The 13,479-nt window shown below is 34.2% G+C and overlaps 2 protein-coding genes across 2 annotated transcripts; one reads left to right on the top strand and one right to left on the bottom strand.

Annotated features, from left to right (window-relative positions):
- Window positions 1-433: 433 nt before the first annotated feature.
- On the bottom strand, window positions 434-1,807 carry LOC138331645 (uncharacterized). The gene has a single exon (XM_069279371.1). The coding sequence runs from the start codon at window positions 1,742-1,744 to the stop codon at window positions 1,016-1,018; it is 729 nt and encodes a 242-aa protein (XP_069135472.1). The 5' UTR covers window positions 1,745-1,807; the 3' UTR covers window positions 434-1,015.
- Window positions 1,808-1,841: 34 nt separating this feature from the next.
- Window positions 1,842-7,700, top strand: LOC138331032 (uncharacterized protein DDB_G0286299-like; the record flags this gene model as incomplete). Its single annotated transcript, XM_069278517.1, has 6 exons — window positions 1,842-2,691; window positions 4,146-4,628; window positions 4,784-4,996; window positions 5,319-5,389; window positions 5,851-6,111; window positions 6,345-7,700. Coding segments are annotated over 6 exons (1,917 nt in total), but the record flags the coding sequence as incomplete, so codon positions are not given.
- Window positions 7,701-13,479: the final 5,779 nt, after the last annotated feature.

Below are 13,479 nucleotides of genomic sequence, written 5' to 3'. Positions count from 1 at the left end.
CTTCCTCCCCATATGTGTAATGCTGTGACACAGTACCACACATATGCAAAGAGAAAAAGGTCCACAGAGCCAAGCCCCTGTGGTATTATATGAAAGTTCATTACATATGAATTATTACGTTCATTACATATAAAAATTCAGTTAAGTGATATTTCCACGTTTACTACAGAGTGCGTTGTACCAAAAATATTGTACATATGTATATGACACTGTACTGTATTGTACACAGTTGTATCACCGGCGCTTGGCTCTGTACACATCTTTCCTCCCCATATGTGTAATACTGTGACACAGTACCACACATATGGAAAGAGAAAAAGGTCTACAGATCTAGAGCCAAACCCCTGTGGTTTTATATGAAAGTTCATTACATATAGCAACTTATATTAATATTATACTAATTTGCAAAAAAACGATTAAGATGTATGCTATAAGGCTACTTTCATACAACACTTGAGTTCATAGAGTCAAAAGTACTTTTACAGCGGGATATATACATAATTCACACCATGTATTATTTCACATAAGAGAAGTACATTTTCGTAGGACTATGCACATTCATGGAATATACAAGAAGCAGTTCAATTATAGAACTATTTGGAATTTCATAGGATGTACGGGTTTCAGATCAACAGTTTTATGCACAATACCCAAACATAAGAGCATATTTCATGGAATATATAAGCCTAGTGTGAATTGAGACTAATTTGTACACCAAACCCCAATGAATTTGCAATGTAAATGCAATATACTTAGAAACAATTGCACAATATATATTGATAAATATTATACTTTCACTGATATGGTGAAGTTTAGTATGACTCACTGAGATGATATAGTATCAATTGGCTATTTAAATTATCATATGCAGTACGGTTTTATGCGTTGCATTACAGGAAAGGAAATGAAATTAATGTGAAGTATGTAAACAAACACATCACAGACAAAAATAAGATGGGAAAAAGTAATGTTTCAGTTCCTGGTGTACATGCCATACTCACGTATGATGAGCGCATTAGTCTTTATCACTCACGCTAATTAAATTAGCGAAATTCGCGTCATTCAGCAGGTACGCGCTTGTTAAGATAGTGTCATCAGAAATTCTTCGCTTTTTCCCGTTTCTCAGCTTAACAAACAGCTTGCCTTCAATCGACCAGGAGTTCTCAACACAGTCTAGCTCGTACGCGCGCTTCAGAATTTGTTGGTTTTCCTGGGTCAAGTCTTCAAATATATATATCTTCTTACCCTTGAGCTCTTTCCTGGCCTTCATAACTTCGAATTTTTTCATTCTGCGCACAAATTTGCAAATAGTGGAACGAGGTCCAAGTCGATGGGCAATGTCGATATCAGTTACTTTGACATCGACTTTAAGATTATCCCTGAAAAATTTGGCACATTTTTCAACGCAAACCTCAGCCGTCTCAGTGCGATCACTGTTTAGTCCGACAATTCGAATCGAATTTTTCCGGCCTTGTTGTTCCAGTGCATTATCCCGCCGTGCCATATGAACTATTCTCTCTTCAGCTATCTGTACACTTGTCTCTAACTGACCAACTGTTTCTCGTAATCTCTCGTTCTCATTTTCCAGGTCAAAAATTTTTCCTTCAAGTCTCTCAATCATCTCTTTGTTTTCTTGTCTGATTTCATCTCTCAATTTGTCCATATGAAAAATCATATCATCTTTTGTCATGAGAGTTAATAATACCTGGTTAATATGGTCGAGTTTATCATCGGTACTGTCCATTTGACTAACTGACACTCCGCTACCTCTACGATCAGATTTCGTCTTATTACTGGTGCTAGTACTCCTACCGGTCGGCATTTTCTAGATTAGCGTCTAGACTGGCGTACAGCATGTGATTGAGAGTACAACCACCACTACTACTACCGACAACAACACAAACGACAACACAGAGGAACAACAACCATTTAAACGAACCAACAGTTATCGTAAGGCGACCAACAGATTCACTGTGTATGAAAATGCTGAGGACATTGTACCATCGCCATTTAAAGTTACGGAGGATAGAGTTTTTAAGAAGGAGGACTATGACTATAGGAAATACAAAACGTTACCCCCAAAGTCAGACACACTGAGGAGGGAAAACCAGAGAAAGAGGAAGTCGCCAGAAGCTCAAAGGAACAATAATAATAACAACAAAACTCAAAACTTCAACAACAAACCTCCTTACAATTTACAACGTTCTGGAAGTGTGAACTCATATGACTCCGATAGTGATGACGGTATTAGCATCAATACAACTGACAGAAAAAAGAAAAGTGCATTTCAGCGAGCGAAGGAACGGATCTTACATACATTCACTAAACAAAAGAAAAGTGAGGAAGAAAAGAAAAAGAACAAACAAAATTCCAAGAAGTCTTCTAAAAAGAAGAAGACTAAAAGAAACCGCAATAAGGATGGTAAAAATTCAACAGAAGACGCTGTTGTAGTTATGGACGAAAATGGTCACTGCATGTCACACGTGACCCAGACACGCCATGGTGACATTCTCGTGAGAAAGGAAGAGTCAATGGAGGTTAAGGATTGCTTGACCCCTTCTAGTCCTTGTGTTCATACAGAATCACACAAAATGATAACCGACACTCGAGACCTTTCTGCCAAGTCCAAGCCCACAGCAATTTCAAAATTCCAATCATTCAGAAGGAGCATGCGGCGAAAGTTTTCAGATGGTAAGTGTTTATGTTTCTTGTTAGAAATCTTTGCCGGGATTTGAATTAGAAACAAAAGTAATTCAAATGGTTTTTTTACCAAAGATCAGACTAATGATAATAGGATATATAATAAAAATCCATTAAGGCCAGCAGACGTTGCTTACGCGCTTTTTAAAAACCAAAGCTACAACTGGATAAGTAAAAAAAGGAACAGTTGCCAGTGTTCTGCAGCTGTACTTGCTCAAAGGTTTATTTAATTTTAGCATTAGACGTATACACCAAAACTAAATTAAATATATTTAGTCTTTAGCACTAATAGATGCGTATAGTAAATTCACCACAACAACAATTATTAAGATGGGCACGTTTTTTGCGTATGTCTATTGTTACAACAACAACACCAATGGCCCTTCGTTAGTGATATATACTACCAATGTTGTTGTGCACTGGTTGATCGATACCAATCCATGCCGATTAGATAAGGCATTGAACCGGCACTGTACTGTAGCAGATCTGGTGATGCACTGGTCTGCTTAGCTTATCTATACTATCTGCCCAGGTAATACGGATCGATAGACTGTAGAATATCACTCACCAATACGACATTGATCTTATGTAACGATGAGAGGTAGTTTCTTGGCTATGTTCTTCGTGTTCTAAGGAAACGAACAATACAATATAGCTAAAACGCAAACAGACAGTTTCTTAAACTAACAAACGCTTTCGCTGATATCCTTCAGCTAAGGGACAAGTTGAGTTTTTTATTTTATTTTCTTAGCGCAAATATTTTTCGGGTTATGTACATTCCTTGAAATATTCCATTGTTGAGTTTCACATTACGAAATATTCCAAAAATCCTTTTCACGTGTAGAATAAATTGATGTATTGAAAGCAGAAAAAAAGAAGAAGAAAAAAGAAAAAAAACAGTGGCTTTAATCAAAGCAAAAAGTATATTTCCTTAGTTCAACCTTTGTTTAAAAGTAAGTTGATTTCTTATACCCGCAATTTGCTCTTTTTATGTGCTTCATTGAAAGCAATTTGTTCCTTAAAGATGCTCCACCGCTGACAAATGGTATTTTTTCAATATCAAAAACAGCAGCAGACGATTTAGTATTTTTATTCAGTTACAAAAGTTACTTACTTTACACCAATACCGCCATTGAAAAGTTTGAGCTTCTAATTTTACTTCAAGTTAAAAATAAAAAATAAAATTAATTGCATCCAGAAAAAGTTCCGTGGCACTATATCCTATATGGAATGAAGTACTGATTGCGCATGCACCAAAGGCTAAATAAATTATTTTATATTATTTTTTGTGTTAATTAGACTTATGTATACACGATTAAACACATGATATTCATTCTTCAAATGATGAATACCATTTATGCTCTGTCGGCGGTGGAGCATTTTAAATTGTAAAGTATCAATTACATTTTCTTTTTTTATGATAGTATCATCTTCTTATCAAACAGCTCCCAAGTCACCGAAAGAAGAAAGCAAATCCAGCTCTAGTCTGACTTCCGGGACTGAACAGAGAAAAAGACGCAGTCGTCACACATCTTTATCGTCTCCTTCCAGTCCATGCCCGGTCGGCCAGTTCCGGCAGCCTCCCAATGCCGTTACCAAGGTATTTGAGGCCATAATCTCTCAAGATGAAGACGATGTTCCAGTGTCTCTGCGAACGCGGTCAGCAACAAGAGGCTTCGCTAATGGCCAGGGCGACAGGTCAGTGCTTCAGCTGAAGGGGCTTGTCCCTTCATTACCGAGTACTGGCAATTTTGAAGCAGATGTTGAAACAAATACTCGAACTAAATATATGAGGAGCCCGGATGGTCACATGGAAGTGGTAATGGATGCACACGAAAGTGTCCGGATATGTCCGATGGAAGTGGATGACGTAGAGCCGGACTGTCCAAATGACCATGTTGATGGATTCGAACCTGTAGCCAAAAAAGGTAAATGTCCATTCACTACTATGGTAGAAACAAGCATTGATTTAAGTTGTGCATCTGAAAAAAGAAAGTACATATGCAGTTAGTATTTGCATCTGTTTCAAACATTTTAATCAGTTTCATCTAATAAGCAAACATCCTTTTCTATTGCTATACAGGCCGTGGAAGTAGTCGTCGTAAACGTATACTGGGAAGCGAGAATTCACTCCCATTCGATGAACTGTCTCAAGAGGAAAAGAATAAGCGTATAGAAACTGTGGCCAACCGCCTGGCGGCTATAGCTGATAACTACGTCACAAGGGCGGAAAGCAGTCAATCTGACAACGAATGTCACTCACCTATTGGCCTCCCGCCGGGCAGAAAACCTCCAGGTAGGTACCACTGGTCTTTAGAGGACAATAGTAACAATTCCTACGATGTAAACTGTAAATATATTGTAAACTGTAAATAAATTATATCTGACTCTCTATCATTTAATTCCAATGATTGTCTTTCGAGAAATATCTGTCATTGCATTGGTTTCAGTTCTAATCATTAACTGTAGATAAACGTTAACTGACTGCCTATCATTATAATTCCAACCATTTACTAGTTTCCATTTGTTTCATTAAGGGTTTCATTAATAGTTGTTATTTTGACTAATACTTATTGCTTACAGACATATTTGATGAATATTTTGTTTTCGTCCATTAGATAGACTAAATTCAATCGAAAGAGACATAATCATGGAACTGCGGAAGGAAGGAGACCGTCTCTCAGAAACTGTAAGTAAAGTTCATTTTATAGTCAGTGTTTTGCATTATTTCCTTCATGCCGTTGGCATTATATTCTTTTTCGTACTCCTGATTCGATTGTCCCAAATCATGGAAACAATATATATCATTTAATAATTTTGATTCTCTTTAATTTTGTTACACATTAAATTGGAAATAGGACGGCAACTATCAGTCTGTAAGATTACAAAGAAGACCTTGTACTTCTGTTATAGCTATCTATCTAGGCTTTTATGTTCATGCCATGGCTTTTAGAATACACCGTATTTCACATAATACTTTTCAGTTATACAATTCCTAATTGTTTTTTAAGTTGGTCATATTACAACTTCATGATTCCCTTTAAACTTACACAATTCCTAATTGTTTTGTAAATTGGTCATATCACAACTCCATAATTCCTTTTAAAATTATCATACCTCTATTGATATATTCCATTACTCCACCCACAGATCAACATGCCATCGGTCATCATGCCTATAGCCATACAGTTGATAAAAGAGACTGACCAGTACAGCCGCTTCACCAATGTCGTGGAATCGTCGCTAGGGGGCACTGTCGGCTGGCATAATGTTGCCATGTACTTCTATGTCACCAAAGCAGCAGTACATATGGCGGGTGCAGGAGGCGCCGTGGCGTTAAGACTTAAGGATATGGCTCTGCAGTATTTCTCTGATAAGTTTGCAGGCTGGATAACTGACAAAGGGGGATGGGTAAGTAATTCAAATGGACATTTCTAATACCTTACTAGAACAATTCCTCACAGCCCTTCAAACTCATGCCCATCAATGTATTAATTTCTGATTTCACAAAAATTAGAGTAAATTTCATTTTGTTAAAATTTTACAAATAAATGAATATCTAATGCATATTCCCTTTTTTTCTTCTTTAGATGAAATGTACAAACTATCTTGACACTACATTGTATTTTCTTATGTCGTTACAGGACTCTGTGTTGGAGGAAACTGATTCAGAGCTAGACTGAGTGTGTGCTAGTCATCAAAGAGGACCCAAAATCTCTAAAGGATAACGTATAAGCCGATTGATGGTTAGGATATGCGAAATCCGGCCTCGAATACCGTGCCAGTGTTGTTAACACCGAACCAGACAGAGAAATATCAAAGAAGATATCGCTAAGGTACGCACAACTGGATAATAAAAGGCGCATGTGTTCGTTTCACCTAAAGCTTGCGGTATAAAATGGAAATGTATATTGCCTCACCGTCATTATAAGCTTATAACATACATGTATGCGTCTGTGAATTGTATATCATGATGAGCTCAAACTGAAAGGATGCAAAAAGAACTATTTCATGACACGTTGGAACAATAAAAAATCGGGTTGTGATCGTTCAAGTAAACATTGACATCAAATTGTACAAATCAGAATACAGTGTATGCATACATTGAAACTTTCGACCTATCAGAGAGATCCAGAATGCGCCAGAACCATCAGAGTGGTTGTTGGTGGGCAGGTCTACCTGTACATGGACTTCATTTGACGGTGGGACAGAACATTGTATCGATATATCATTGAAATCCAGAAACATTATTGACATTTTTAGTAGACCTGAATCCATAGTTTGAAAGATTATTATAAAAATTGAAACTCTTTAATTGGTAAATGTTTGGATTAGTGACGTTTCCTCTTATAGTTGTGCTCTTCTAGATGTTGTGATGGAATTCTTAACATACAGATTTTGTTCTAATGATGTTCAATTCTTTTTTCCATTAGTTTCCTAAACACATTGGACACATTTGTTTTCACACTTAGGGTTTGCATGACTAGACTTGGTGGTTATGAAAACATACAAAGTGTCTTATTGTCATATTGCATTTATATTCCTTTTTATTCTATTCTTTCTTTATTTTCAGTCGTTAATGTGATTTTTTTTTAATTTTCAGTTGTTAATGTGAATATCATGTATTGCTGATCTCATTCAAAGTTACATAAACATGTCATGTGTATTTTTGCACTTTTAAGTGTTATTTGCAAGTCATTGCTAGGTAAGAGATATATGTTTACGTTGTCAAACAACGACCGAATACAATGATAACAAAACTGCTTAAGTGTTCGACTAAGCATGTACAAGAGACGCCTAAGGAATTCTGTGATACAAATATAACACGATTGCTCAAATGAACAAGGGATAAAGGTACTGATGAAATATGTATCAGTAGAAAGCTGTTATTTGATATGGAGATCTCGTCTATCTGTAGGATATTAATTGATAAAATGTCATTGATTTGCAGTTTATTCTTTTATGTTTGTGGCTTGTGTGCAATAAACTATTTCTTTTAATGAAGTCATATTCTTATTTATTTTACTGAAGCTTTATATTGGCTTGCTGAAGTGATACTGTGATTTTGAAATACATGTAGTGAAATCACATTTCCATTGATGATTCTCCAAATCAAATTCCTATTTTAGCCTTCGAGGCAAAGTTAATGATTAAAATAATATTTGTTCCACTAAAATGTTTGAAACAATGACATCTTGTTCTGTTCTATTACGCAATCATTCCACTGTAGTACTTCACTGGATTTCAGTATGTGCCATTGGACACGTACGATTTATCTGTCCAGAAGTAATGCAATAAACAAGTTATGATATGGTATTGATGTAATACCTGTCGGCCAGGTGGATAACTAATCAATTATCTGATTAGCATACAATGTATACAAATAATTATCCGTGTTGTCATGTTGTAGAAGTAGGAAATATACTTTCCACTACATAGTTTGTCAAATCTTAATGTGTATGACGTCATATATGTGATTTAATACTATGATTTAAATGTTGTGATTTGCTTTTTTAACTTGTTGCTGTTAAAACGCACAGCTAAATCAAAATCGAAATCCATTTCTATTTTTGATTTTATTTATTTTTATATGTGTTGTCGGTAACCTTTAAAAAGGTTCTGTGTCATATGTATATATAAAATAAAATTTACAAAAGAAAAAATATCTTGTTGTTAATACAACAGATAATCGTTACTCAAAAAGATTAAAACAATCTTCAGAACGATATTAGGAAAATATTCTTTAACCCAAGCCAAAGTTCATGGGTATGACATACATGTACATCATGATGACATGATATCTGTGAACATAACAACCGTTGTTATACTGGATCATCTTATCAATTCAACACAATATGAAAATTAAAGATTTTTTTTTATCATAAGCTGTTTACATCATGTAGTAAGAAAACGATTATTATTTAAGCCTTATAGTTCCACTGTATTAGATTCCTAGTCCCACTTTATAAGATTCCTAGTTCCACTTTATTAGATTCCCTGCGATTGGAGTCCACTAGGAAATATCACTTTCACACAGTCTTCACAAGCTGTGCATTTATACAAGCTACAACCACCACATCCATTAAAATACGTATCTTAACAGAAAATAAAAAAAGCTTTCTAAACCGAGAAGTCATCCGTTAGATATATACCTGATTTGATACCATTTAACATGATATTTAATTAATTACCTATTGTTATATTCTCATTTTCCTCAAGCTACAGAAATCATAGACAGACATAATAAGCGTGAAGCTTGTTACTGTAAACCAACATATTTTCGCGGCGATTTAATTTCACGTTTTGCTGCCGAAATGCGTATTCACGATGATTTAATTTCACGTTTTGCTGCCAAAATGCATATTCACGATGAATTAATTTCGCGTTTTGCTGCCAAGTGGCGTATTCACGACGATTTAAAATTTCGCGTTTTGCTTCCAAGTGGCGTATTCACGACGATTTAAAATTTCGCGGTTTGCTTCCAAGTGGCGTATTCACGACGATTTAATTTCGCGTTTTGCTGCCAAGTGGCGTATTCACGACGATTTAAATTCGCGTTTTGCTGCCAAGTGGCGTATTCACGACGATTTGATTTCGCGTTTTGCTGCCAAGTGGTGTATTCACGACGATTTAATTTCGCATTTTGCTGCCAAGTGGCGTATTCACGACGATTTAATTTCGCGTTTTGCTGCCGAACGATGTATTCACAGCGGATTAATTTCACTTTTTTTTTCTGCCGAGTGGCGTTTTCAAGACGATTTAATATCGCCTTTTTCTGCCGAATGACGTATTCACGACGATTTAATATCACTATAAAGACCAACGATTTTACCTTTGCTGTATTTAAAACTATTTCGCGGAGATTATTTTTTTTGCGATTTCCTATCGCCCGTGAAGTACGTAACGTTATAATAAGTTGGTTTACAATATTTATAGATCATAGAAAAAGATCACATAACACCTGTTCATACTTCTGGCGTCACAGTTGAAATTATTTGTTAGATAAATGGAGTGAGATGACTTGTTTGCCTTTTGTTTTAAATAATGTGACTATAGGGCGTCCAGTTTGTTGTCACCGAAAGAATAGTGTAGTGTATATCATTGTAAACTGGGCGAGAATTCACTTTTGTGCTAATAGCATACACAACCGACGTGTATCACAGACTACAAAACACGCAGACATTCACTTAACGTAACATATCACAAAAACAAAACACCTGATGATTGAAAGGTAATCAAATTGGCAGGTGATTATTATTATATGTAAAAAATGAAACTTTAATTTAATTTTTATATCAAATCCAGTTAAACAAAACTGTTACATATCTTCTATTTTATTTGGTGATAGGATGCAAGTAGAATACAGATCAGTTGAGAATTTTTTTCCAAAACACTAGTTAAACATTTTACAATAAATCATCTATCATAGTTTAAATGTGATACCATCTATGATTTCTGTAAGTGAGATGTTTTACTTCCTTTTAAAACAAAACGAAATCGTATAATACGCATACATAATATAACCACACCTTTAAAATGCATGTAAATTACATGCATATGTGTTAAGGTCTTTACTATCGGGTAGATTGACGTTCATGGATTTCCATGATACACGTCGGTAGATATCTACAATAAACACAAAACGGGTGTATTACATAGCATTGTTGGGTAGGGGTGATTTATACTACGAAACGTAGCTTGTGGGGATCCCATGGACTACCAAGTAATGGTCTATTTATAGATATAACGACTGGATATATATTTTGCCATTTGAAATTATTCCTTTAAAAAATATTCTGACGTCATTATTTCAAATGTATGAAATTCGATCGTTATATTACAATCAAAGTCTATCTCTTAGTATGATAATTCAGTTTTATAATCATATTTAAAAACATTATTCGTAACTCTAAGGCGTAAAATGAAATTAACTTCAAAAAACAACATTCGGTAACAACATTCCTTCTACGTTAATGCTATGACTTTTGTTTTTATGCACAGCTGTTCAGCTATCACCAGTTAACATTCCTAGGTGGTTACTATCACAAGTAGTATATAAATCGATAAATACTTCGGGTATTAATTCCCATCTCTAAAATAAAATGGATAGTGATTCATAAAACTTTAATGGATAACAACATTTAACGCCTCTCCACTAAAAATAGAAACGAATGTGCTATTTATAACAAATATATAGGATATCACTTATTAGACACAGCCGATTATAGGTAGTCGTGTTATTGTTACACTTGAGATAAGTACATATTTGACAGCATAAGTTGATGTATCAGCTAGTCACATATCTACTGCGTATTTTACTCTAAATGCAGAAAACATTGTCAGATAAATGTTATGGACACAATAGTACTATGAGTGACACTAAGTGTTTAGTTCAAGTATTTACATTTGTATAATGCCATGGAATTCAATTAAATGAATACATGCATATGGAAGAATAGATACATTTTTCTAGCGTTCTTATTTGACAATAAAACCTGGAAAACTCACTAAGTCATTTTCATGTCATGCGATATATTTATATACAACTCAAACATTACAGGAAAGGGTATTAATGTTTATGCTTTATTCTATACATTATATAATAGACATTTCTTAATATTAGCTCGTGATATTCATCATTGAACCCAAACTTATTATGAACAGAATACTTTATAATCACATCTGTCTCACTCTATTGCCAAACCCATGTGCAAACACACATGAGAGCAGTAAAGGAATAAGGAAAATGTTCAAGGATTTGTGTTGACATTATACATGTACTAATAATTGTGCGAGACATTTCAAAATTTTCAAATAAATACCTGATGTGTGGATTCACCGTTACGTTATAATGGCATTCTTGTGACGAAGTATAGATTTATCAGAGCAAAAGATTTAGAAAATACATTTTTATGAAATATCATATGAATTTCATTAAAATCCACAAGTACACTACTTCATGATACTCTCGTCGATAAAAATATATGCTAATCTAAAAGTTATCATTAAGAGTAATTGTTGTATAATTGACCATCACAGACTAAGAAATTGTCTATTTGAAAATTGGTTATGAAGCAATTTAAGATAAATTAATGATAAGAAATTGAAGAGCAACATAAAGCGTCATGATTGCATGGGAAGTCCCATTCAATTTTTTTCTGATTTTTCAACAATGATAATCCATTTTTTTTTCTTTTGCTTTTAAAGCTGTATGATGTACATTAATGAATGAAATTAATATTAGCTGATTATGATGCACATTTATTGAACATCATGGGATTCGAGCAGCAGAGCATGTGGGGATGGGCGAACAAGTGAAAGTATGGCTTTGCCATCAGTCTCAATCATATCAAAATCGTCAGTCATTTTTCTCTACTATAGATGCTATAGATAGTTAAGTAATGTAATATTTAACTTAATTTAATTTCCCCAAAAACTGTTTTGTAGCTAGTCTATTAATAACCCTATTTATCATAATAAATATATCAAATAGATATCGGTTATCGTATTCAAATAGAGATAAAATGACGCAGGGCTATTATTGGAGCTGGACATAGTTTTATGTGACGTACGTAATCCTAATCTGAATTGGTATATGATGAGAACAAAGTCTGTTTTTTGTGTGTTTATTATATAGATCCGTAGCATAAAATTTATGCTCACGTTGATCCTTCAATTCAATATAAATCATAAGAAATTCAAAATTATCATTATCAGTTAATCGGAGGTGACGTTACAAACGCTGACGTCATCTTTACGTTATTATATTATATCAATACATAATAATACAATTGTTCAATCAAACGAAAATGCACGTTACAAGCGATATTGAATTATCATGTTTTAGACAGTTTATGTCATAGATATGAGATACAGTTTACTTAATAAAACAGTACAGATGAAATTAATGTATATATTACTAAATGGTTATCCCAAAAAATAGATATCCAGAAATATTGTGATGCGTCTTCAAACAATCACCATTGTGATTGTTACATGTAACTAGAGTTTGGTTTTTACATCGAGACAACAATATAAAACATCCTGTAATAAATTTCAAAGATTTTTTTTAAACTCACTTTTACTTAAAAATAGATGCAGAAATGTATTACTTCACGGTGGAAACTTTAAACTTTATTTTCTGGAGGTTGATAAATTTGATTTTTTGCTGAATCTTGAATTGAACAATTATAAATATATATACATTCTTTCCTTTAAATAAGAACGTGATACAGAATGCATTGGGTGACAGCCAATATATTATACATATCATATAAGATACGTACGTGGTACACCCTCAATTAGGAAGAACGATACCAATGGTGTGACACAGAGATAGATTTATCTCTAACATGGACACCTCCCAAATTGTCCGATGACAAATTACTAAGATTAACGTCTGGCTACAGCAATGGCCGAAACTTTACCATTAACAGAAGTACGTCCGGTATTCTGGTTGTAACGCAACAAAAACGGAGTATAATGACGTCATAATTTATAAATATGTCATTAGGATTCTTAGACTATTTAGAGACAAGGACCACATGTATTTCTATAATTTGGCATTTAATTTAATTTCTTATTTCCAACTAAATAAAAGACACAGTCATGATTAACGCTTGGATTATATTAAAGATTTCAACTTTAAGAATTTAAAATGAAAGTTTTATAATTGACTACACTAAAACAAAAACATGCATCTTGCTCATGATTGTATTGATATTTGATCCATTACCATGAAGTAGATGTATGTAAAATTTGTGTTATGATAACTTGGAT

The sequence above is a fragment of the Argopecten irradians genome, chromosome 1, assembly GCF_041381155.1.
Source record: "Argopecten irradians isolate NY chromosome 1, Ai_NY, whole genome shotgun sequence".
Classification (NCBI taxonomy): Eukaryota; Metazoa; Mollusca; class Bivalvia; order Pectinida; family Pectinidae; genus Argopecten; species Argopecten irradians.
This window is presented reverse-complemented; position numbering and strand designations above follow the sequence as displayed.

Bases quoted from the DNA above. Each gene is read 5' to 3' on its own strand.
- LOC138331645 (XM_069279371.1), bottom strand. From the start codon at position 1,744: ATGGACAGTACCGATGATAAACTCGACCATATTAACCAGGTATTATTA.